Raw genomic sequence first — 27968 nt, forward strand, 5'->3', positions numbered from 1 at the left:
GTCTTTCTTGTAACTGTGATATTCACAATTCTGTCGAATTACCACATAATTCCATCAAATTGTCACAAGCTCTACTTTTATTCATATCTGCTGTCAAGTAGTATCACACAAAGTACAATAATTGCCAAGCGGATCTTTATCTATGAATTATTACTAAATACAATTCTAACTGTAACTGAAGATAGGTGGGAGTGGGCAGGAAGATATCAGACACTTAACATCTCGTGACAGATAGTAAAGTAACAAAATATTTTTCAGCAGGAGAGGGGGAAAAAAAAACTGTACGGTTACCTGTAAAGTCTTTCCAAGTCCCATGCAATGAGCCAAGATGCAACCAGTTCCTTTACTCTCTTTTATTTGCTCGACTGACTCGAAGCAGGTATCCCACATGAACTTCACACCTTTGACCTATATCGAATTACAAAGTGAACAGTTAAAAGTCTGACACAAATAATGCTGCAGTGTGCATAATATATTAATGAGAGAAAAGGGTTATTACATTATACAGTGTAAAATAAAGATGATCACCACACCAAGAACATATGTCTTTATATTGCACCATATTTATCTCTGTGGGTCTAACTGTTAAGCTTTTGAGGAAGCTGATAAGACATGAAAATGTGACAGGACAAAGAGTTTCCATAACTTCAGCCAAACAAAAGGTACAATAAGGACACAGTAAGTTTCATGTAATAACCACGATAAATGGTCTAATAAAACAAATATAGATACAAAATAAATTTATTTGCCTTCACAGTAATATCAACTGCCCAAAACAGCTTTTAATCACATTTATAAAGTTGAATACACAGTTATTAGGCCTGCTGTCTGAACACCTTGTGTAAATCCTGCAAGATTTCATTGAGACAGCTGCCTGACAACTTCCTAGAATTGCTGATGGGGACTGCCAGCAAGTAGCAACAGCCATTGTCTAGACTGTAAGGGTATTCTTACAGAGGTCAAATTTAAAGTCCACAATCACAATGGTGTTGCTACCACCTTAGAGAAATTAATGTGTTGATAACTCCCACCTAGAATTACATCCTATCAGCAGGAACACTAGTGCTGTTGACAGAGATGCCAAAACTGGCTGTCATGTATTTCCCTATATAGTGGTGCATTGATTAGGAATCCAGAATCCCAAGTGATGAAGTTGTCCAACATGTGAATACATATTGCCCCTTTTATGATAAAATCACAGAGATAAAACAACTAAAGACATGATCTTGTTTTAATCATATATTATGCGATATCTAGTGCTGAGGCAATGCACAACTGTCAGAGATATATCGGATTCACTCAGATGTGTACCACGCTGATGTTAATTGCAATGATCTTCAATTGTACATCATGGTTTTTTTATATGGAACACACAAATATTACAATGCCAATTAAATTATCCCAGTATCTATAAAAATTATCAGTACAAACATAAAAAATATAATGAAGCCCATGAAGCCACTAGTGATCTTTTAATAACAATTATTAGTGACAGTTACCTACAGATATGATATTTTAAGTTTTTATTCAAATAAATCTTCAAGACACTTTGTAAATGAACTAATCTTAGCCCATGTCCATTATGCGGAAGCTGTTCTTACACACTGCACTTCAACTGCCTTATCCCATTTTTTTGTCATCTACAGGTTAATAACCTAATGTAAAAGTCACAGTAGATGCGTGACCAGTGGTCTCTCATAATCGATTTTACCCAATCCACAGTCAATAATACTCACCATTTAATTCATCACAGCTTATCTTGCATTAATTTCATTCAAGTTTCTACCCTTACAGGGTGAAATTAACCACTGTAAGTCCTTTGTTCCCAATAACCATCGAATATCTCTTTTTAGCTTTAAATACTTACAACTGAGATATGCCACTGCACTTTCTCACAACGTATGACCCTTTGAGCCTTGAATACCCACATAAAGGTTACCTTTGTGCTCTACCTTCAACCAAAACCATTAATACACCTTCTACAGAGACGCAGTTCACAGTGGATCTAGTGTACCTACTGATGTGTTAAAGACCCAAATGAGTGGATGTGCCAAAACATTCTCCAAAGTGAAAGATAATGTAAAAACCAAAGCTCACAAAGTTGTCTCATATAGTGAGTAACTTCTGACTACATTGTTGGCATCCAGAATCTTACGAGACACGATCAACACACGAGTGTTTCTGGGATCTTTTCAGAGATAGTCGAAAACCGTTTGGGATGTTCATACTACACTAATTGTAAGTAAAAACATATCACAATCTGTCAGCAACAGGATCATAACTCTAAGATAATCTTATATCTTACTGAGACATAAATAAATGTCTGTCTGGGTATTTGCAGTGAACCTTCGAATCAACTTGACAAAACAGTACATGCCGGCCTCCAGTTCCACAAGACCCAAGTTCATCAGGACAAACAAGCAGCAACAAGAGAACTCCAACATGACATCTATGTCCCGCTGCAGGGAAATGCAACAACTGGGCACAAGCTGCCAATGTTGTTGCTGACCAATCATCTGTTAGAGTAACACAGGCAATAGCCTACTGTATAGCCACCTCTCCACGGGCACCTTGTCTTCGTACTGCCCAATGGCATACCAAAATATGATGTTGGATGCTACGTGTTAACCAAAATATGACAGTATCTATACGTAAGTCCATCTCAAGACCCGGCCATATAGTCACCCTAATGAGGAAACATCAGCTTTATAGTTATTTCAGTGTTTCATAAAGTAGCAGCCTAACAAGCAAAAGGATTAATTCATGCTGTATCTGGTCAATAAAGTCTATGCACTGATTTCTATCTTGTTATGGCCTTGCAACTGCTAATTCTTTTACTATATGATGTGTGTGTACCTTTACTCCTTCCATTGATTTAACTATCTGTTGTGGTATACTAGTGCAAGGACTTTTTTAAAAAGCTGTGTCCAAATGTCTCATCAAAATCAATAAACACTGTAGCAATGGACAAGTAGTTTATTGCAAATTTGTTCTTGAGACTGGACAGGACATAGTCATGTGTCAGAGTTGATACAAAAAAAAATAAGTCTCATGCTGCAAAGTGCAAGAATATTCGCTTACTAGTGATTGCCTTCAAAATAGGGTCCGTCTGGGTCCATACATGTTCTTTATACAGCTCAAAATATTTATACATCATTTTTCATGAGGCTGTCCCAGAGCTCAACCTGTTTTGACTTACAGTGGAACGCAAGAATATGTTATTCCACAGCCAACAAGTTGATCAATTTTGCTGAAATTATCACAATGTAAGGAAATGACTCAATGATGAAAAACAACCATGCTAATATTTAATGAGAAATAATTCCTTAATAGAAGCCTCATTTCTTTAGGGTTAAGGTAATATTCTTCCTAGCCAGAATAAAGTTTTAGTCCCCAGACAGTTTCATCTGTATAAATTCACCCTTTCTGCTTCATTTCTGTCATCTTAAAGATATGGTGTTGAAACTGGCTATAACATTGCTAAGTCAACAGATATGTATAAGCAAATATTTCGTGAACCTGCTGTTCATCATGGATTTAAGTTAGACTTTGTATGGCATACATGAAGGTCAGAATTGGCTTACCATTGCTGGACAACACTGCTGGTATAATCACAATGTAAAAAATTTCACCTTGACATATCTCCACCTACAAGACTTTAATGTTCTTGAACACTGTGTAGTCATATCCTGACTCTGTCTGTGCATCTATACCAATTGATAAACCTTTAGGTACACCTTCTGTACTAATATATAAATTGAATCAAGATGATATGTTCTGTAGGAAAGTTGATGTGACAGTGTTTGGGCACAGAAAATGTACACAGCATATTCATTACACTCCTAAAGGTGTGCTACTGACATATGCGAAACCCAAATTCAAAATGGAGAAGCAAGCTTTAAAAAGGTGTGATTTTACTGCAGAAAAATATGTCTCTTCCATGGAGATGGGGGGGGGGGGGGGGGGGAATCTTTATGCTGAGCTTCTGGAGCACCCACCATATAGCCTTGACCTGGCTGAAAGTGATTTTCATCTTTTCGTCTAGATAAAGGAGCACGTGCAAACATCCTAGTTTTTGTTGGATGACAAGACTGCTGAGGCAGTGCTAGAGTGAATGTGCACAATGTCAAAAAGCTTCTTCCACGGCAGAGCTAAGCAGCTTATCAAGTGATAGACAAAGTGCACACAGGTTGAATGACATTACGTGCTGAAACGTTTCCCAATAACAAGTTTCTTTTTTAAAAATTTGCTTTACTTTCTGACTTTCCCTCGAACACTGCCTGAAATGGTCTAGGACAGCAGAATGTAAACTATAACACTGCAGCATTATGTATTACGTACCACTAAAAATCTTAACAAAATAATATTACCTGATGGGGTTTTAATTTTGTCACAATATCTTTGTGTACTGTTACCACTTCTTCTTTTGTTTCTTGATCAAAATCCAACACAAGCTTATCCAGTTTCTCTATGTTTTCTTGGTCAGTCTTGAAAAGTTCATTGTACTGCAATTAAAAAAAAAATATATGTATTACTTGCTGAATGTAAAGCAGAATTCATTTGAAAAAGCTGTAAAATCATGAGACAGTACTGCTGGCAAATACTTACCTTCAGGGGGCAAAATATTTAGTACTCCAGGTAGACAATATCTTAACTTTCAGAACTATTCAGTCCCTCCTTGGGCAGAAGAGAGAAATAGGTTGGAAAATGTTAAAAAGAAGAGGCAGGTCACTCAACCCCCAGGATAAGAGGAATATCAGTTGAGTCAACATTGGAGGAGTCTTCTCACAGCCAAGTACTAAGTACAATATAGTGGAACTTCGATTTCATGTTCTCCGATTTTAAATTTTTCGCGATTCTACACCATAAATTCATAGCCCCTGTAAAAAACCCATAAGATCAATGTTAAAAATTCCCTGACTTTACATTTCTTCCTAGTAAGGTTTAACTTGATTCTAAGTTCTTATATGACCTTGACTTTGTCCCATTTTCTTCCTACTACATTCGACGTGACTGAACGAGTTATAAGTGGCGAAAAAGACAAATTGTTCGCAAAATGGGTGACGGCTGAGTTAATATTTTAGGCCGTTGTGGAGATGGGAGACGTGAGAGAGGAAATGCTAATGTAATCCACAAGTGCTGTTGTCAATACCACTTGCAACATTTAGCGTGACGGCGCTATTATGATACGACTGCTGCTAGATTGCAGCATTAATAGAAAAACAAGATAGATGACGCAAAGTGTTTCGGACCAAGCCATTACATGGTGAAGGGGCCTAGGCACCATCTTCTCTTGTGCCACTTTTAGCTCAGTCTCATCTTTTTGCATGTATTTCCGATGTACTGTATTCATCAACAATATCAATAGTTAATCTTTCAAATTCAAACACTGAGTCTTGAAGAATATGATCAGTCATAATCAAGGAAACATTGCCCATTTCTGGCTAATGAATTCCTATTGGTTGGCGACTTGTTAAGTCAACCAATAGGCGGCGCAGCCAGCACACCACACTAACACATATAAAATGAGCTCGCTTCCTGGATGTATGGTGAGGGGGATGGTCCTTCCACAACCAGAGGGCATGTAGGGGAGAAAGCATTTTGTGAAGTACTGAAAATATTCTTTTCGTGTAGATGATGTGCTATAACATAGATGTCATTCGGAAATAGAACAAGGATTTTGTGATAGCACGTTGTAAAGACTTTCGTGTTCAAATCTGACATGATACAGTTGCAACAACTACATACAGTACTCATGTATATACTTTGCCCCCACACCCACCACACATTATAGATCGTAAAAACTGGCAGCAGTTATAGAGGGCTCAAAGCAAATCTGTAGCACATGAGTTTTCTTTCATATTTAAATTTTACACAGTGTACAGAAATGCACTGAGCTGACTTCTAATAAGCTTGTAATGTCAATTGGGGATGAAAACTCATTGTTTCATGTCTTTGTTTCTCTCATCAAGCTTAAAATAACATTTTAACAGTGGTGAGCATATGAAGTGCGGTTTGCAAGAAAATGATTAAACAATAACAGCAACGGTGACAAACTTTGTCATTAAGCAGATGTCTGCATTTACGCTTATGGTTTAACCACTTAGCTAGTGTGATGTTTTTGGTTTAATTCAACATGTAATCCATTTTTGCTTTTTATTGGAAGAGCACAAAGGAAAGCTCTCTCAAAAACACATGTTTTGGCTTATAATTTGTGCTCAAACCATGTCAGAAAATAGCTCAATTACCTTGTGTCCAGATACCAATTTCAATTTTTTTATGAGTTTGTACTTGCTGTTACACACCTGTGATTTCTTAAGAACTGATGAAATCATTACCACAAATTGTTGCACAAACATTGTACTGTACACTTAATTTCCTTCAGACAGATTTTATACAAAGTATTGGAGAGGATTGCGATTTTTAATCATATATGGCAAGTAGATATGTTTTTGCTCATATTTGGGGGTTTTAACATTTTCCTGGATTTTGCATTTTCCTCAATTTTGTGTTTTTCAAGTCTATATGCAACTATAGTGCGGTTAAAATATGCTGCGACTTTTGACAGTTCAGCACAGAGCGAGTGGAGGGAAGCGTAGTTGCCAGCATGTATAGCGAGCATCAGCAGTCGACCACACATGGATCATGGCAGGGTCACTTGACTGTGTGAACAGCAAGCTGGCTGATCTGCGATCTTTCTCAAACGATTTTAAAGAAACTATTCAGTAATAAAAAAAGTCTCATTCTCTCACATCCTGTAGTTTAAGTCATCAGCTTCATGATGAACCACCTATAATTTCATTAATGGTGATTGCTATTGCAATATTTTGTTAGTAGGTAAATTAGTACAAGACATTCTTAGTTTGAGGTGAAAAGTAGGTCTCGCCATGAATTTGTGTTTGATCCGTGTTAGGTTACATGTTGTGTGTATTAAATGTAGATAATATATTGAATTACTCTTTAAACTTGCCAGGGTATCGCTGTTTCCAATCTTGAGAACATGCACTGTACATAGAGCACTCTGGCACAAACTCTCGCATCAGTGAAAAAACTAGTATGAAATATTTATAAATTCCTCGTATCTCATAAACGTTTTGAGATGTCAAAACAAGATTATGGCAAATTATAACGATTACAAGGCTGTTTTGCCACATGATTAATATGCAGAATTTCCATATCTACAGCAATATTCAAGTGACTACAGAGATTTTCAAAGAAATAATGTAATTATTGAGGGCCATGGTGAAACGAGAACTACTGGGCGTTTTGTAACAATAGTAAAGAAGTTACACATTTACTTTTATACTGAGAATTTGCTGTTTCATAAAATACTGAACTGACTTGCACTCAGTTGTTAGTTTAATAATACACTATTTCAGGATGATGTCACAATTTTAACTGTGTTACAATGTTAGTGAGATGAATATTTCTAAACTCTGCTGTGTTTTAACAAGAGAAGACTTTAAAGTGGTAGCAGGAGAAGGTACATATTCCTCAAAACTTTTCACAGTCCTTCATGAATCAATGTCTCCTCAACTACCTCCTTGGTATTATGGCTGACAACTCAAGACCAGCCCACCATGCAAAATTTACAGTAGCTCCTTTTATCAGCATTTCAATTTCAGTGAGCATAAACTTCTTGCTGTTTATTGACACATTACTTTTCACCTAGGTCCATATACTCTGTAGGATTTAAATGAGCATGATACAGAGGAAGACCAATTAAACTATGTCCTTTACCGTTTGCCAGTTCGAGTGATGTTTTGGCTTGTACAATACTAAAAGTTCCATTAACTTCACCTTATACATGCTAGGTTATCTCATGGAACATTTCTTTGTGCCCTGAGCAAAATATCCGCTTCCGTCCACTGCATTTTTGGAGCTTTATGCATAACAACAGAGTGGTATGGTGTTTTGTCCATTACTATTGTCAAATTCAGAGGAATGTTTCACAGCAGAACATTATCTTCCCAGTCGGTGGACGTATTCTTGGACGACATTTTTATTGCAAATCTCGTATCAGATGTACTGTACTGTTGTCATTAGGGCAACGCCAATACAAAACACTTGTTCACAATACCTGAGGACCACAGAACACTTCAACGCCAGAAAATACAACTTTACTACGAGAGGTTACAAAAGTTGATGCATCTATGATGTGACACCACGTGGTACTGTTTACTCATGGTTTGGCAACAGGGGCACTTTACCAGCCCAACCACTGGCAGTGTGGTACGAAAAGCCGGCTCACCATTGGTGTTACCTGGGCAATGGCATAATGTCCCAACCCAGTCAGCCACACGTCAAAATTCACAACAAATTTTAAAAACATTAAAACTGTTTTGCACACTGCATCAGTTACATACTGATGTCATCATGTGCGGTCACTAATAATATAGGAGTAAAAGACAGAAAATTAATTTCTTCTACTGAGAAAATATGTATTCACCAGAATAAGCATAAACCTTTATGGAACCTGTTATAATCTGCATATTCCTCTATATCCTTGTTTGAGTCCCCCCACTAGGAACAATGCACTTAAAAAAATGATTTTCTTGCGATCATAGATTGTTTTCCTTGTTTATAGCACCACATGCAAGGATACGTAAGTTTCCTAATATGACTTCTTATCAATCATTTTCGTGTTTATTCATACACTATGTGATCAAAAGTATCCGGACAACCCCAAAAACATAAGTTTTTTATATTAGATGCATCGTGCTGCCACCTATTGCCAGGTACTACACATCAGCGGCCTCAGTAGTCATTAGACATCATGAGAGAGCAGAATAGGGTGCTCCGCGGAACTCACGGACTTCGAACATGGTCAGGTGATTGGCTGTCACTTGTGTAGTAAGTTTGTATGCGAGATTTCCACACTCCTAAACAACTTTAGGTCCACTGTTTCTGATGTGATACTGAAGTGGAAACATGTATAGACACATACAGCACAAAAGTGTACAGGCTGACCTCATCTGTTGACTGACAGAGACCACCAGGAGTTGAAGGGGGTCATAATCAGACCATCACACAGAAATTCTAAACTGCATCAGGATCCACTGCAAGTACTACGACAGTTAGGCGGGAGGTGAGAAAACTCGGATTTCATGGTCAAGCGGCTGCTCATAAGCCACACATCACATCGGTAAGTGCCAAATGACGCCTCGCTTGGTGTAACGAGTGTGAACATTGGACGACTGAACAGTGGAAAAACATTGTGTGGAGTGATGAATCACAGTACACAATGTGGCAATCCGATGGCAGGAAGTGGGAATGAAGGATGCCCAGTGAATGTCATCTGCCGGCGTGTGTAGTGCCAATAGTAAAATTCGGAGGCGGTTGTGTTATGGAGTGGTCATGTTTTTCATGGAGAGAGCTTGCACCCCTTGTTGTTCTGTGTGGCACTATCACAGCACAGGCCAACATTGATGTTTCAAGCACCTTCTTGCTTCCCACTGTTGAAGAGCAATTCAGGGATGGCTATTGCATCTTTCAACACGATCGAGCACCTGTTCATAATGCATGCCCTGTGGCAGCATGGTTACATGACAGCAACATCCCTGTAATGGACTAACCTGCACCGAGTCCTGACCTGAATCCTATAGAACACCTTTGGGATGTTTTGGAGTGCTGATTTCATGCCAGGCCTCACCGACTGACATCAATACCTCTCCTCAGTGTAGCACTCCATGAAGAACTGGCTGTCATTCCCCAAAAAACCTTCCAGCACCTGACTGAACATATGCCTGCGAGAGTGGAAGCTGTCATCAAGGTTACGGGTGGGCCAACACCATATTGAATTCCAGCATTACCGATGTAGGGCGCCACGATCTTTTAAGTTATTTTCAGCCAGGTGTCCGGATACTTTTGATCACATTGTGTACGTGCCAGTGCATGTGGCTTTCTGCTTTACACTGCTTACATGGTCTAGCTTATTCCCTCAGTCTATCAACTATATTTGGCTCATTGTCAAAATGAAGGAACTCTACATATGATGTGTGTCAGCTTAAGGCTTGTTTAAGTTCTGAAAAAGGACTGACTGTGGACATAACACGTATATATTTCAAAAGTACAGTTAATAAAATAACACTGTAGAAAAAAAACAAGCTATCACATCATAACCCAGAATATGATTCATTTTTGTCCCCTATTTCACAACTAAGCAACAATGCTGTCTGAGGTGAAATGTCAAGTTAAACAGAAAATTGTACATTTCCAACAAATAATGAATGAAAAATACACTTTTAAAAATAGAATAGATGGTATGGGCACATTAAAAGAATGAGGGTTGGCAGGATACCGAGACAGGTCCACAAAATGACAACGAATGGCAAGAAACCTAGACAAAAATAGAGACAGATGGATCACTGGAGTGAAGAAATGTGTGGTGATGAGAGGAGAAGACTGGAACATTATGTCCTAAACAGACACAGCCAGGGGCTGGAAACTGTAGAAGGTAATAATGATGAGCCCAATAAAACTGGAAATGATTAGTTAAAATACATACCATTTTCTGCTTCTCAGCTATTCTCTTTTTTCGCTCTTCTTCTTCCCGTGCTGCCCGTTTGGTGGCTTCTGCTACATTTTCATCCTTCAATACACGCCTGATATTTTTGCGTCCTTTCCCTGGTGTCCCTTCCGACTGTAGGTTTTCAAGGAAAAGTAAAAGAAAAATCAGTACAGTGAGAAAAATTACAAATTTCCATAAAACCCAACAATTTTATAAACAAGATAAAAATGAAGCTTATTTAAACAATGAAAGTGATACAGACTGTACACGATGTGTGTATGAAGGAAGTATTTCATGTTATAACTCCTCTTAAATGAAACAATGTGTTATTGCTCTAGTCTATATGTATCGCCACCACATGAAATATGTTATTAAATTCAGTAAATTGGATGATACCCCCAGGCTGGTTAATGCCCACTGGATCAAGTGCACATCAAATATACTGTTATCATGGACTAGAATCCAGCCTCACTTATGTAGGATGTAAGAGACAAAAAAGATTAAGTCTACTTGTATCTGTTTCAAAAAATTCCAAAAAATTACAATGAATGGAAAAGATTGCCTTCAAAAATATAATCCAAAATAGGCAACTGGACATGAGTTGTACAAAGAACAATGTTACCTAAAATCACAGACGTAGGGCGAAAAAAGCATAATGAAATAAAATAAAGGAACTGTTACATATAACACAATAAAGTGCAATACAATATTCCGAAATCAGCTTGCATAATAATAACTAATAAATAATACATCATAGACAGTACCCAGTCAATCATGGTTACAGGTGGAAAAAACATGCACAGGATTGAAAAACAAGACATGCACTCAACTGAAAAAGTTGGATGAAGTACCTGACTGGATGGGGAGGTGGGAGGTAGCGAGAAGTGCTGAGAGTGGAACAATGAAATGAAATACAGAGCAATCGAGGGAAGAGATGCAGAAATGGGGAACAGCAGAGAGAAGAAGGGAAGAGGGGTGTTGTGGCACTTTCCAGATGATAGTGACATTTATGCTGGTCTCTCAGTCCTTAAACCAACAGCAGTGCCATCCATCTCATCCCATAAAATAAAAATATGTGAGTAAAAATACTATTAGTTGTGGCACATGATCTACTGTTGTTCCAGGGTCTACCATTAAAAGTAAGTGGTACTTTGAGAGGAAATTTGTTAGTAGCTATTATAAAAAGTTATTCACAGATACATTTTTAAATTATTTGAAAAGTTTCTTCATCTCCTGCACTTTCAAATTTCCAATCTTAATTTTACCGTTTCACTAGCCTAGTTCTTACGTGTTTCATATTTCAGTTACCATTGCTTATAACCTCTCAATATTCATCACCACTTTAATTTAGACTAAATGTGTGCATTGCAAAATTCCACAACTCTCAAATAGCAAATCTGAGTGGGGTCTCTCCCCCCCCCCCCAACCACACACACACACACACACACACACACACACACACACACACACACACACACACCTAGACTTTTGTACTTTGCATCCCAGTTTTTCTGTTTAGTGGCTATATTGTTGGCAACATGAAATGATGTTTAACTTGGGACCAGTAATGCAAGTTTTCCAGTTATTTATTAATCCTCTCCTATGTTTTACACACTACAGTTTTATTCTTCCTTTCTTATGATAAATCCTCTGCTGTAGGTGACAAAACTTTATGTTAAGCTGACACTGTGGTGAAGCTCAAATGTTCACCTTTGGAATGATTACTTGCCTGAATGGAGGCTTACCAACAACCATTCTTCCCATGCACTATTTGCAAGTGGAACAGGGTTGGAGGGATCAGATAGTGGTACTGAAAGTACCCTCTGCCACACACCATTAGGTGGCTTGCAGAATATGATGAAGATGTAGATGTACCTGGTTCTATCGTAACAGTCATATCAGTACTCAAAGATGTAAGAACAGATTTTCTTGGCAGCTGTATTAAGAAGTAACACACACAAAAATAAACTGAGCACAATTTATAATTCTACAAAATTTAATGGCAGTTACAGACTGTAGCCTACAATTTGACAGAATACATTCAAATGGGTTTGGTTGTGTATGAAGATCAATTTTACCACCGGGTAAATTGATATAATTTAGTTCCAATACCAAAATTTTATACGCTATATTCCACACCTCTAGTGTACAAATCACCCTGTGTTCTTACCTGTAATTTCCATTTTATTATCATAGTGTTTCAAGACTTTGCTAGAAATATAGTAAAGGAAGTGTGCAGGATTTCACAGCCAGAGTCAGTTGACATGAATGTTTGCTGAGTATGGTACTGCGTCATAATGTAAAAACCTATACTGGAGGAAGCAACGTTTTGAACATGGGTACATGGCCTTCTTCTGGGTCTACTCAGCCAGATGACCCAGAAGAAGACCACTGCAGCTGTGGTCAAAATGCTGGTTTCCCAGTATAGTTTTTTTACATTATGATGCGGTATCATACTTAGAAAACTTTTATGTTAAAAGTTAAAGAAAGGGCGAAAATATCTTAATTATTCCCTGTTGTTAAGGCAATGGTATGTACTAACCTTCTGTGTACTATTTAAATCATCAGTATCACTTCCTGAACTGCCAGTTGATGCTACTACTACTCTTCTGCGCTTTGGCTTCTTCTTCCTAAATGCAGAAAGAATTATATTAAACATTTGATATGAAAGCAGTCTTACTCTTTGCATATAACAAAATCATTTTTCCACTACTTTTAATAAGTGATTCAACTAAGCTGCTAACCTCAAATTTTCAAAACAATTTAAGACATTTTGACTCTTTTGTCACCTAGACAAATACTAAGAAACTCCTCAATAAACGGGCTTATCATAGCCAAATTAGTTACAGAGATATGAACATCAAAGTAATTTCTCCTCTAGCATCATTCTCTCAGAATCACAAATTCAATTGTATTTCCACTCTCTAAAATCTCAAAAGTATATACATACACATAATTCTGAACTTTGTACTTAAACAACAGAAAATCTAGGATGGAATAATGATGATATTATGAAAAGAATACATTGCTATTCACCATATAATGGAGATGCTGACTCACAGAAAGGCACAACAAAAAGACTACTACACACTAAGCTTTCGGCAACATGGCCATCTTCTGAATTAGACAACATATGCACAACACATTCATGCAAACACAATTCACACAAACAACCACTGTCTCTGGCTGCCAAGGCCAGACTGCAAGCAACAGCGAATGATGGGAGATGCAATTTGGGTGTTGGGGGGCAAGGAGGAAGCTGGGATATGGAGGGATAAGGATAACTGGGTGCAGGGGGGGGGGGGGGGGGGGACGACAGTAAAGGGCTGCTTGTGGAAGTATACAGGCATGAGGTGGGGAGAGGGTAAAGCAGTGAAGAATGGCAGTTAGGTTCAGTTGGGAGGTTAGATGGAGAGTGGCGGGGGGCGAGAGAGAAGTGACAAGACTGAACGCATGGGTGGAATAGAAGACTGCATAGCAACTGGGTGGTTCAGCTGTTTCTTGACCACAGCTCGTTGGCGACCATTCATGCGGACAGACACCTTGTTGGTTGTCATGTCCACGTAGAACGCAGTGCAGTGGTTGAAGCTTAGCTTGTAGATCACACGACTGGTAGCCCTGAGATAGGTGATGCTCGTAACTGGACAGGAATAAGTGGTGGTGGTGGTGGTGGTGGTGGTGGTGGTGGTGGAGGTGGGAGGATGTATGGAACATGTCTTGCACATAGTTATATTACATGGATGTGAGCAATGAGGCAAGGGGTTGAGAGCAGGTATTGAGTAAGGATGTACCAGGATATTGTGTAGGCTTGGTGAGTGGTTAAATACTCAGTGAGATCCTTTGTATATTTCATGAGGGACTGCTCATTACTACAGATGAGACAGTCACAGCTGGCTAGGCTATGTAAACTCTCCCAACCTCATACAGAAACAGATCTCCCGTGCCTTATCTCTCCAGTCACCCACCATATCCCACAGCCTCGGCATTCGGCTACAGAGGAGCATTTCTCTATTGATTCAGTACCGCCCAGGACTAAAGCAACTGAATCACATTCTCTATCCGAGTCTCAACTACATCTCATCATGCTCCAAAATGAGGAATGTCCTACCAACTATCCTTTCTAAGCCGCCGCCGCCACCGACCCCCCCCTCCCCCCCCACACACACACACCACAATATTCTGCTGCCCACTGAAGCCATACAACATCCTCGTCCATCCCTGCTCTACCCCTGCTCCAAACCCCTTGCCTCATGGCTCATATACCTGTAATACCTAGATGCAAGACCTGTTCCATACAGCCTCCCACCACCACCTACTCCAGTCCAATCACAAGCATCACCTATGCCATCAGAGATGGGCACCTGTGAAACCAGTCATGTGATCTACACACTAAGCTACAACTATTGTGTTGTGTACTGCATGGGCATGACAACCAACAAGCTGTCCGTCCGCATGAATGACCACCAACAAAACTGTGGCCATTGTGTTGCTGAGCACACTGCCAGCACAACATTCATTTCCTTGACTGTTTGACAACCTGTGCCATATGGATTCTTCGTGGCATCTGGATTCTTCCTTCCAACACCAACTTTTCTGAATTTCGCAGGTGAGAACACTCTCTACAACATATCCTATTTTCCTGTAACGCTCCTGGCCTCAACCTGTTGTGGTCCCTGTCCTTCACTGACCTATCCCCTCTCGTGTTCCCACTCCAGTAACATACAGCCTTCTATTCCACCTATGCGCCCACAGTCTTTTTACTTCTCTGCTTTTCTGACACCCCCCCCCCCCCCCTCACACTCTGTTTAACCACCCGACTGCACCTAACTGCCCTACTGTTTCCCAACCTCACACTTGTATGTTTCCACAAACAGCACTTTACTGTCCCCCATCCCTTCCCCATTATCCCTCTCCCTCCCCACCCCAGCCTCCTCTATGCCCCCACCACCCAGAATGCTTCTCCCATCATGCACTCTTGCTTGGTACTGTATTTACTCGAATCTAAGCCGCACTTGAATCTAAGCCGCACCTGAAAAATGAGACTCGAAATCAAGGGAAAAAAAATTTCCCGAATCTAAGCCGCACCTGAAATTTGAGACTCTAAATTCAAGGGGAGAGAAAAGTTTTAGGCCGCATCTCCAAATCGAAACAAAGTTGGTCCATTGTAATATGAGACACAATTTAGGTCGCATGAATGACGATACAGCTACAGTAATTTGGTTCGAGTCGTAACCTTAGCAGTTAAGCTTTACTAGGTAGCCATTGCTATGCGTCAGGCGCTCCGTCCGTATTTGTACGGGTACCCTTCCTTTTTCACTTGCTTCGTCTGGTTTGCATCGATTGCTTACTTTTCTTTGATCTGATAAGCGCCGTTTTCTTTGTTATAGGTGTTTATGTCATGCTTACTTTTCTTTGATTTGATAAGTGCCGTTTTCTTTGTTATAGGTGTTTATGTCACTCTAAGCTGAAAATGCATTACTGTACTGTGTCATGCATTGTTTGTCGCATTCTGATAGTGCGTGTTTACGGCCTGTCGCGGCTCGCGGCATGGCTTGCTTTTGTGTGCACTACCGCCATTTACAATTAAAAAAAAAAAGAGAGGAATCGTCTCATTAGCGAAACAATGGCAAGAGACTGCAATCTGTTGTTACTTACACTGCTGCTTTCTTTGATAATGATCAACAAAATAATACACTGTGTATGATAGAAGATGTTCTGAACGAGGGTTTAGCGAAAATTTTTCTCCGTTTGAAAATCTTTGCAGACACCTCTTTAGTACATTACATTCTACACAGAAATTAGAGTCATCTTAGATTTAAAAATCTAGTCAAATGCTGTGCTTCATTTCTGACTGTATCACTATTAGGCATAAGAATAATACTAATATAAACATGACATGATACGTATATTCTTCCACGTTTGCTGTTGTCTCACTCTAGTTTCGTAGTTTATTAGGCAGACAGGATTTAAATGAGGGAGCAGCAAACATGTAACAATACATGGCAAAATGTTTATATTCTTATTATTCTTATGGTGAAGAGAATACTGCATGTGATTCACAATTCATAGAAGTTTCTATTAGCAACCATTTCTTCTCACAGGTAGGAAAAAATTCAGAACGTAGAGTTGGCCATATTGACAAACATCCCAAACAGTCTTGCCAGTCGGATTTTCGTAGTACATTGAAATTCTGCTACATTCGAAGATGAACAATACGGAATTTGTATTTACTTCGTTGGATAATGTATGAAAATGCAGTGGTCGAAACTCGGGGCATAGAAAAAAAAGCTCAGAGGATTTAGTGCCAGTATTTATCTTTGTGCCTACAAAGCATGCCTGTGTAGCGCTACATATATTCAACGGCGTAAGTTAGTTGTGGCAGCACCCACCGACATTTGTCAGAACTTCCACTTGCTTTGCACTCGATTCTAAGCCGCAGGCGGTTTTTTGGATTACAAAAACCGGAAAAAAAGTGCAGCTTAGATTCGAGTAAATACGGTATATAGCCTCAACAGACAGAAACAGTGATTTTGTGTGTGTGTGTGTGTGTGTGTGTGTGTGTGTGTGTGTGTGTGTGTGTGTGTGTGTGTTTTTAATTGAAAAAAAAAGGCCTTTTAGCCAAAACTTTACTTGCTTAGCACTTTTATTGTGCCTTTCTGTGACTCAAGATCTCCACTGTATGGTGAGTAGCAATCTATTCTTTTCATAACATTGTCACTGAACCTTAGTTTTATCTGTTTCGAATGTCAAACTGATAGCTATCCTGCCCTACATTTTAGAGAGTGTAATTACAAATTGGAAACAGTTGCAAAAGGTTTAATATAAAATTGATGTTACATCACACTTGGAAATATTTGGTTGGACTGTCACAATTACTGGAAGGCAACTTACGTAATATCTAAGAAAGATCACCAAGTAAGTACGATAATAGTTGTGTGTGTTTCTCTCAAATTCTTAATGAAATGGATTCATAAAACAGCATCAGTTACAAAAAGGAAATCTAAATAAAAAATGGTCATAAATACTTCCATAAAATTCCATTTATGTCATCAAGTGTTTGAAATCCCCATGTCTACTACTGCAATCAGATGTCCTAGACGTTCTGGAGAGACTGAAACATTCCTTCTTTACTGTTGCAACAATGCAATGATTTAAATCCTCTCCAGCCACTGGAACATGTGCACAGGCTTCATCTTGCAGCTCAGTCCAAAGATGAAAGCCTAGTTGTGACAATGTGAACATGCAGGCCCAATGATAATTCCATTACATCTTACCCACGGATCTGTTGTGACAGTGCCACGAGATTTAAAAGTGCCGCTACATCAGTACGCGAACACGGCGATAGAGGCGCTCCGCAGCTCGGCCGAGCGCGGGAGCGCCACCTGGCTATGAACGGCGCCGGCTGCATGTCACGGCACGGCAGTTGAGTAACAGATACAGAGTTGGTAGCATGTAACCCGCTATTGTTTCTATGTTTGTATATCCACACAATTTATTAGTGATTAAAGGTTATAACACTTTTTGGCACCGAGGTCAGATATTTTCACTGGGTTGTGGATTTGTGTGTTCATGACGGGGCAGACATGGAACAGCTTATGCAAGCGCTCTTTGAACAACAAACACAGCTGACAGCTGCTATTCAGGCACAACAAACACAGCTGACGGCTGCTATTCAGGCGTTGTCGACGTCGCTTACTCATCGTCTGTCTTCCTCTTCTCCGCCTCCATTCCCTCCTTACGACGAGGCCGCTGAAGACTGGGAGGATTATGAGAAGCGTTTGCGGCAACACTTCTTGGCTTTCGACGTTGTCGACGCTCCTATGTGTAAGTCATTATTTCTATCTTGGATTTCCCCACGGATCTATCAGCTGCTATCTCAGTTAGCCCCTCAGCGGGAACCTGCCTCTCTGTCCTTCCAAGAAATGTGTGACTTATTGTCTAACTATTACCGAAAAAACACCCACGTCGTGGCCGCCCGCGTGGCGTTCTACCGGTGTCGTAAACAGCCCCATCAATCTTACCGGGCTTGGGCGGCGGAACTACATTGTCTGCGTAGGAAATGTCAGTTTGTCACGGACACTCATCATGAGTCTTATGCTGATTCAATGGTTCGGGATGCTATTCTACAGCTTGGTCCTGATAAAGAAGTTCGGCAACGTGCCTTACAACTGCCAAACCCGTCGTCGTCAGAAGTTCTCAGCATCGCTCAATCGTTTGAAGTGTCTCACGCTGCTGGTGCGCAAATAGACTCGTGGTGTGATGTAGGCGCCGTACAGACCACTTTCAACGCGGACAATTTGCCTGTTTCACAGAGGAACGACGATGTGGCGGCGGTTCACTTGCGTCAAAACGTCGCGTTGGGCCGCCACGCTCGCAGCGAAAACAGCAACCATAGAAGCAGGTTCGTTCCGCACTTCCTTCTTGTCCACTTTGTTTTGTACAGCATGACACGGCCGCGTGTCCAAAACGTTGGGCCACGTGTAATTCATGTAGGAAAAAAGGCCACATTGCTTCTGTGTGTCAGTCACCTAAAGTTCCTGTCGATGAGGACGAGGCATCGGACATGGATGTTAACTGTGTGCTTTCTCAAACAAATAAGTTGATTGTTACTGTTCGCGTTCTGGATAAAGACATTCGCATGCAAGTGGACACTGGCTCTGCAGTAACTCTCATTAATTCTCGCACGTATTTGGAGTTGGGCTCCCCCCCCCCCCCCCCCCCCTTGTCACCAGTTACGCGAAATCTACGAACTTATAATAAGCAGAAAATTCCTATCGTTGGCCAGTTTGATGCTTCCACTGCCTACAAGTCTGTTGTTAGGCCCCTCACGTTTTATGTGGTGGATCATGCGGGCACTGAAAACCTGTTCGGTTATGATGCTTTCCAGTTGTTCGGGTTCTCCATTGATGATGATGTGCACCTCATATCTGAGGATATTCCATATCAACAACTGGATGGATTGTGTTCTGAATTTTCGTCCGTGTTCTCTGCTGGTCTGGGTCGTGCCAAGGATTTTGAAGCCCACATTACTCTTAAACCTACAGCTCACCCTAAGTTTTTCCAGGCACGCCCTATTCCGGTGGTGTTGCGTGCACCTGTCAAGGCTGAGATAGACAGGTTAACAGCTTCAGGGATTCTCCTTCCTGTTACCTCCAGCGAATGGGCATCGCCCATCGTGGTGGTTTCTAAACCAAACGGGAGTCAGCGATTGTGTGGTGATTTTAAAGCCACTGTCAACGCTCAGAGCCTCATTGACACTTATCCTCTTCCCCGTCCTGAGGAGTTATTTACCAAGCTCGCTGGGGGCCAGTTCTTTTCCAAACTTGACTTATCGGAGGCGTACCATCAGTTGCCGTTGGATGCGTCTTCCAAGGAAATTCTCGTCATCAACACTCCTTGTGTGTTGTATCAGTACTAGCAGTTACAATTTGGCATCGCTAGCGCGCTGGCCATTTTTCAGCGGTTTTTGGAACAGCTCACGGCTTCCGTTCCCGGCTGCATCAACTACCTGGATGACATTGTGGTCATGGGGGCCTCCACTGAGGGGCACCTTCGCAATTTGCGTTCACTGTTTCGGGTTCTGCATTCGGCTGGATTGAAGTGCAATCTGGACAAGTCACAGTTTTTCCAACCCTCCATTGTGCATCTTGGTTTCCACTTGTCCCGTGACAGTATACGTCCTCTACGACAGCACGTTGCGGCCATTACCGCTCTACCCCGGCCGTCTACGGTCACAGAACTTCAGGCGTTTCTAGGCAAGATTGCTTATTATCACAAATTCATTCCATCCACGGCGGCGGTGGCTCATCCTCTGCATCAGCTGTTACGCAAAAACGTTCCTTTCTGTTGGTCCGACGAGTGTGAGCAGGCTTTTGTCCGCCTGAAGGCTCATTTGCAGTCGGCGCCTTGTCTTGCCACATTCCGTCCGGGTCAGCACTTGGTCCTGGCGACTGACGCGTCATAGTATGGCCTAGGGGCTGTTCTCGCCCATCGGTATGAGGATGGGTCGGAACGACCCATCGCCTACGCTTGCAAGACCCTCAACGATGCCCAACGGCATTACTCTCAAATCGAAAAGGAGGCACTCACTATCATTTATGTTCTAAAAAAGTTCAGCGTTTTTTTGTATGGTTCTAAGTTTCACCTCATCACCGACCACAAGCCGCTGGTCTCTCTGTTCAACCCCTCGGCGTCGCTTCCAGATAAGGCAGCTCACCACCTGCAACGTTGGGCCTTATACTTGTCTCGTTTTCACTATGAGAGTCACTGTCGACCCACGGCCCAGCACGCCAATGCTGACGCGTTGTCGCGTTTGCCGATGGGCCCCGACCCAGTTTTCGATCGAGATGAACTACTCTGTTTCCACACTGATGAGGCAGAACGTTGTGCGGTCGAGGGTTTTCACTTACAGGTTCGCAGGTTGCGTCGGCTACTGCGTGGAACCCGGTCCTGCGTCAGGTGATCGGTTTTGTTCAACGGGGTTGGCCGGACAGGACCAAGGGCCGGGCATCGGATCCCCTTCGCAACTACCATGCCTTGCGCCTTCGTCTGTTTGTTCGTGAGGGTGTTGTTCTTCTGGCCACGGATGGTGCATCTCCACGGGTCGTGGTGCCAGCCTCTCTTCGCAAAGATGTTCTCAAACTATTGCATGAAGGCCATTGGGGTATTTCTCGGACTAAGTCCCTGGCCCGCAGGCACGTTTATTGGCCCGGTATTGATTCGGACATCGCCCACATGGTCGCTGCGTGTGGTCAGTGTGCTCAACAACTGGCTGCACCCCGTACAATGCCCTCTCCGTGGCCCGATCCGGCGCAGCCGTGGGAACGGGTGCACGCTGACTTTGCCGGCCCCTTCCTCGGCACTTATTGGCTACTGTTGATTGACGCCTTCTCGAAGTTTCCGTTTGTTGTTCGATGTCCGTCGCCCACCACTGTGGCGACGACGCTGGCTTTGTCCAAAATCTTTGCGCTAGAAGGTCTTCCATCCACGATTGTCACGGACAATGGCCCTCAGTTCTCTTCGCAGGCCGTGATTTTTGTACTGGACAAGGGATTCATCATGTTACAGCAATCAAATGGGGAGGTCGAGCGCCTTGTCCGCACTTTCAAAAGCCAGATGAAAAAATTCCTTAGTGATTTTTCCACAGATGACGCTCTGTTGCACTTTCTGAGTTCTTATCGCTTCACGCCTCTGGGTAATCGCAGCCCTGCTGAACTCTTGCATGGCCACCAACCGCGCACTCTACTGCACCTGCTTCATCCTGTCAGGCCTAGTACTGTGTCTCCTAGTGCGGGAAAATACTCGGTGGGCGCCGACGTGTGGGTACGAGGGTGTGGATCTCGCCCTAAATGGATTCCAGGGGTGGTCCAGGCTCTTCGCGGCCGCCGGCTTTGTGAAATACGTACGGACGACGGCATGGTTGTTCACCATTATGACCAGATGCGCCCACGAGTGGTGGCCACGCCGGTGCCACCGCCCCTTCTTTCCCCTCCACCAGCCCGAGAAGCCAGTCCTGTCGCTGCTGCTGATCTTCCGTGCGTGTTGCTGCAGCCGACGTCGCTACCGCTTCCGAGTATGCCGGAACCGGTCCCAGTCGCGACGCTGCCTTCTCCGGGACCCATCTCGCTGGAGCACACCCGCAGGTCCACGACACCTATGGATGCTGCTCCAGAGTTTTCACCCATCATCTCGTCCAGGAGGCACGTTCCACGCGCAAGCTTCCGTCCTGGACATTTTCGACCATACTCTCGTCTTTCTCCGCGGGATCTTCTCGGGGCCTCCCAAGAGGCCATGGATGTCTCCGCACTGTCCATGTCTCCAAGGAAGTGAGTGTTTTTTTTTCAAAGGGGGGAAAAGTGTTGTCACAGTGCCACGAGATTTAAAAGTGCCGCTACGTCAGTACGCGAACACGGCGATAGAGGCGCTCCGCAGTTCGGCCGAGCGCGGGAGTGTCACCTGGCTATGAACGGCGCCGGCCGCATGTCACGGCACGACAGTTGAGTGACAGATACGGAGTTGGTAGCATGTAACCCGCTATTGTTTCTACGTTTGTATATCCACGCAATTTATTAGTGATTAAAGGTTATAACAGGATCAACGTTGGATGAGGATTTTCCTAGCCACAAGGGAGTAATAAGTTGAGCATTCACTGGACTGGTACCACATATATGAAATCATGAATAAATGAGATGTATAGATGTATGTGATACTATACATTTCAAGTGCTACTTTCTTTAATGCAGCCAGTACTGCTTTGGTAAGAAATTGTGTGATCTGTTATCCATTAACATTTCTTCCAAGTGAAGACTAATTACAATGTCTTCAATAACCCTGCACTGAATGTTCACACTCCACTACTGCCCAAATTCAACCTGCATGGATTCTCAGAAATGTAATAACACATATTTCTAAATATCAGCATTCCATGATTTGTAAATGAAGTTTCACTGGCACAGAGCAGCCTACCGAGCAAAGCAGCCTGCTTATAAAGCAACAAAATATACAGATGCAGTCTGTTCATGCCAAATATGAGAACAACACTAGACTCATTTATTCCAGAGGGACTCGCAATTCTTCTAGAGTTAATACGTGAATTATGTGCAACAGCTGCAAAATACCTATAGAGCTATCAAAAAGTTTCCATTTGAGTGCATTGCTGCAGCATATAGACAACATGGCATGACTGTGCTGTAGGTATATAAGCACAAAATATAGGCATTCATGTCTTTCTTATGTGGGTGTGGTAAACGCAGAAATGTGAATTATGGTGACGTTATTACCAAAGTATCAAAGCAGGTCAAATGTGTTGTTATTCTTTTCTTGGCTAGCAAAGGATTAACACTGATAGACAAGAATTACAGAATTACATTGTAAATGGGACAGTATGTCTGTTAAAAACCACCATTGTGGAATGATGCACCAAATTCTGTGCTGGTTGCGATTTGTCACAAGATGCCAGTTGATCCGGGTGGCCAGCCTCATCCGTTACACCAACTCAAGTGTGAGACACTTGAGCAGCCGTCCTTTAAGTCCTGATCTCTCCCCATGTGATTATCATGCCTTCAGCCCCTTATAAAATGCCTTGAAAGATCAATGATTCCTGTCAGATAAGGATGAGCAGCAATAGTTATGGACTTTTTCAAACAGCAGGACACTGTGTTTTTACCAAATGGGTATATTCAGCCTAGTGCATTGGTGAGACGATTGCTCACAGTGATTTTGCTTGACTGGCATACAGATTCTGGAATGTACAGTCTTCAAACAGAAACTTTTTGGTCACCAGTTACATTTAGTTTGTCCATTTACTCGAGTGCCAAGATTCGTTGGACAGCATCTGACAGGATACCTTCATTCGTGCAACTTAACTCTTTTCTTCGCATTCCTTCCATATTATCCATAAAGATGAAAGTAGGATATCTAAATTATCTTCGTTTGTGAAACATTCCTCAACCCCAAGTTAGGGGCAGTTGATACACATGAACTATATAGACAATAAATAGCTAAATTTCCTCTATGCCCCTTTTATATTCTTATCACTATGACAGAACACTATTTCCTACTTATCAGATATTATGTATTTACTTGTTTGTGTATGAAATCATACAACAGCAAGAAACAATGGAAAGTCAAGGACAAAATAACAACAATATTGTATGAACCCAAGACTCAGAAAATAGGTTGGAGCAGAAGTTGCTGGGCATGGAACACATTGCACTGGCCATTGCCTGGCTGAATAAGGTGTTACATCATCCCATGTGCCCAGACACATCAGAATGGTTACTGCAAGTGACCTATTGCCAGTTGCAGCACCCGGCTGCCTTCAGGAAGACACCTATACCTTATCAAATATGGTCACAAAGAGAGGCTTCGGTGTGACACAATAACATCACGTCTTCCACAACTGCCCCACGGCCGTACCAGCCCATCCTGTTTTGGCAGACTGGAGAGTAAGTAACACCCAGTCTGTGTTTGCCTGCACAGTCACAATAATTCTGCCACCACTCAACTACAAACAAGGGAGCTCTGTCTGTCTGTCCAGTCTGGGCAGCTGACATTGCTCCAGCTGCCATCACCAAAGTCCAGCCAGCAGTTTGGAGCCACAGTCTGGGCAGCTGACATTGCTCCAGCTGCCATCACCAAAGTCCAGCCAGCAGTTTGGAGTCACAGTCTGGGCAGCACCATGATCTTCTGCAAGGCAACCAACATCACAACATTGAAAGCTGTCTAAAGCCGGACATAAGCTCAGCCAAAATTTTTGCGTAGAACCTAACGGTGTTCTGAAAGGATAGGCTAAACATGGTTGATCATGGCGTTTCTTGCTGTTAATAGTAGTTTATCTTGTTGTGAAATTGAAGTAGATAGTTCCTGTGAGTTAGTATGGGCAGAGGTCATTCTTGGCAACCGGAAAAAATAATAACTGGATCCTTTTACCGACTTCCCAATTCAGATGATACAATTGTTGAAAGGTTCAAAGAAAACTTGAGTTTGATTTCAAACATGTACCAGACTCATATAATCATAGTTGGTGGTGACTTTAATTTACCATCGATATGCTGGTGAAAATACATGTTCAATTCCGGAGGTATGCATAAAACATCATCCGAAATTGTGCTAAACGCATTTTCTGAAAATTATTTTGAGCAGTTAGTTCATGAGCCCACGCGAAAACACACTTGACCTCTTAGCAACGAATAATCCAGGAGTTGATAATGAGCATCAAAACGGATACAGGGATTAGTGAACACAGGGTTGTCATAGCAATACTGTATATTGTAACCCCTAAACCCTCCAAAAATAAATGAAAAGTATTGCTATTCAAAAAAGCAGATAATAATTCACTTGATGCCTTTCTGAGGGACAATCTCCACTCCTTCCAAATTAACAATACAAGTGTAGACCTGATGTGGCTTGAATTTAAAGAAATAGTACCAGCAAAAATTGAGAGATTTATACCAAGTACATTAACAAACAGTGGAGCTGATCCTCCTTGGTACACAAAACAGGTCAGTTCTGACCTGTTTCTGTTGCAGAAACAACGAAAAAAACATGCCAAATTTAAACAGACGCAAAATCCTCAAGATTAGCTATCTTTTACAGAAGCTCGAAATTTAGTGTGGGCTTCAATGTGCGATTCTTATAAAAATTTTCAAAATGAAACTCTCTCTCTAAACCTGCCACAAAATCCAAAGAGATTCTGGTCATATGTGAAGCATGCTAGTGGCAAGACACAACTGATGCCTTCTCTGCATGACAGCAACGGAGATACTATCGAAGACAGAGCTGCCAAAGCAGAGTTACTAAACACAGCTTCCGAAATGCCTTCACAAAAGAAGACGATGTAAATATTCCAGAATTCCAATCAAGAACAGCTGCCAACACGAGTAATGCAGAAGTAAATATCCTCGGAGTAGTGAAGCAACTTAAATCACTTAATAAAAGCAAGTCTTATGGTCCAGACTGTATATCAATTAGGTTCCTTTCAGAGTATGCTCCATATTTAACAATCACATATAACCACTTGCTCGATGAAAGATTCGTATCAAAAGACTGGACAGTTGCACAGGTCACATCAATATTCAAGAAAGGTAGTAGGAGTAATCCACTACATTACAGGCCCATATCATTAACAACAGTATGCAGCAGAATTTTGAAACATATATTGTGTTCGAACATTATGAAAAACTTTGAAGAAAATGATCTATTGATGTACAGTTAACATAGATTTAGGAAACATGGTTCTTGTGAAACACAACCAGCTTTTACTCACATGAAGCACTGACTGCTATTAACGAGGGATTTCAGATTCATTTCTTGATTTCTGGAAGACTTTCGACACTGTAACGTACCACACAAGCGGCTTGTAGTGAAATTGCGTGCTTATGGAATATCGTCTCAGTTATGTGAATGGATTCGTGATTTCCTGTCAGAAAGATCACAGTTCATAGTAGTTGATGGAAGGTTATCGAGCGTTCCCCAATGTAGTGTTACAGGCCCTTTGCTGTTTCTTATTTATATAAGCAATTAGGAAGACAATCTGAGCAGACGTCTTAAGTTGTTTATCAACTAATAAAGATATCAGAAGATCAAAACAAATTGCAAAACGATTTAGAAAAGATACATTACGTGATCAAAAGTATCCGAACACCTCGCTGAAAATGACTTACAAGAGCGTGGCACCCTACATCGGTAATGCTGGAATTCAATAATGTGTTGGCCCACCTTTTGGCCTGGATGACAGCTTCCATTCTCGCAGGCATATGTTCACTCAGGTGCTGGAAGGTTTCTTGGGGAATGGCAGCCCATTCTTCATGGAGTGCTGCACTGAGAAGAGGTATCGAGGTCAGTCAGTGAGGCCTGGCATGAAGTCGGCATTCCCAAACATCCCAAAGCTGTTCTATATGATTCAGGTCAGGACTCTGTGCAGGTCAGTCCATGACGGGGATGTTATTGTCATGTAACCACTCCGCAACAGGCCGTGGATTATGAATAGGTGCTTGATTGTGTTCAAAGATGCAATTACCATTCCTGAATTGCTCTTTAACAGCGAGAAGCCAGAACGTGCTTAATACATCAATGTAGGCCTGTGCTGTGACAGTGCCACACAAAACAACAAGGTGTGTAAGTCCCCTCCACAAAAAACAAGACCACACCATAACACCACCGCTCTGAAATTTTACTGTTAGCACTACACATGCTGACAGATGACACTCACTGGGCATTCGCCATACCCACATCCTGCCATCAGATCGCCACATTGCATACCATGATTCGTCACTCCACACAATATTTTTCCACTGTTCAATCGTCCAATGTTTACGGTCCTTACACCAAGCGAGGTGTCGTTTGGCATTTACTGGCATGATGTGTGGCTAATGAACAGCCGCTCAACCACGAAATCCAAGTTTTCTCACCTCCAGCCGAACGGTCATAGTACCTGCAGCGTATCCTGATGCAGTTTGGAATTCCTGTGCAATGGTCTGGATAGATGTCTACCTATCACACATTACAACCCTCTTCAACTGTCGGTGGTCTCTGTTAGTCAGCAGACTAGTTCGGCTTGTAGGCTTTTGTGCTGTACGTGTCCACTCACGTTTCCACTTCACTGTCACATTGGAAACAGTGGAGATAGGGATGTTCAAGAGTGTGTAAATCTCGCGTACAGACGTGTAACACCCAATCACCTGACCACGTCCTAAATCCGTTCTGCGGAGCACCCCAGTCTGCTCTCTCACGATCTCTAAGAAGTACTGAGCTCTCTGATATGGAGTACCTGGCAGCACAAAGCACCTAATATGAAAAAGTGTGTTTTTGGGGGGTGTGCGGATGTTTTTGATCATATAATGTATGTGTATGGTGGAAAAATTGGCAATTGACCCTAAATAACAAAAAGTGTGAGGTCATCCACATGAGTTGTAAAAGGAATGCATTAAACTTTGGTTACACAATAAATCAGTCAAAT

At 41.8% G+C, this 27968-nt stretch overlaps 1 protein-coding gene across 2 annotated transcripts in view; it reads right to left on the reverse strand.

The window, feature by feature from the left end:
- Positions 1-27968, reverse strand: part of LOC126251334 (transcriptional regulator ATRX homolog) — a 500398-nt gene that overhangs the window by 240102 nt on the left and 232328 nt on the right. For both annotated transcript variants that reach the window (XM_049951680.1, XM_049951678.1), the window contains 4 exons: positions 13053-13140; positions 10508-10642; positions 4371-4505; positions 292-408 (listed from right to left, as the gene is read on the reverse strand). In XM_049951680.1, coding sequence (XP_049807637.1) covers positions 292-408; positions 4371-4505; positions 10508-10642; positions 13053-13140 — 475 coding nt within the window. The remainder of the gene's footprint in view (positions 1-291; positions 409-4370; positions 4506-10507; positions 10643-13052; positions 13141-27968) is intronic.

This window comes from Schistocerca nitens, chromosome 4 (assembly GCF_023898315.1).
Source record: "Schistocerca nitens isolate TAMUIC-IGC-003100 chromosome 4, iqSchNite1.1, whole genome shotgun sequence".
Classification (NCBI taxonomy): domain Eukaryota; kingdom Metazoa; phylum Arthropoda; class Insecta; order Orthoptera; family Acrididae; genus Schistocerca; species Schistocerca nitens.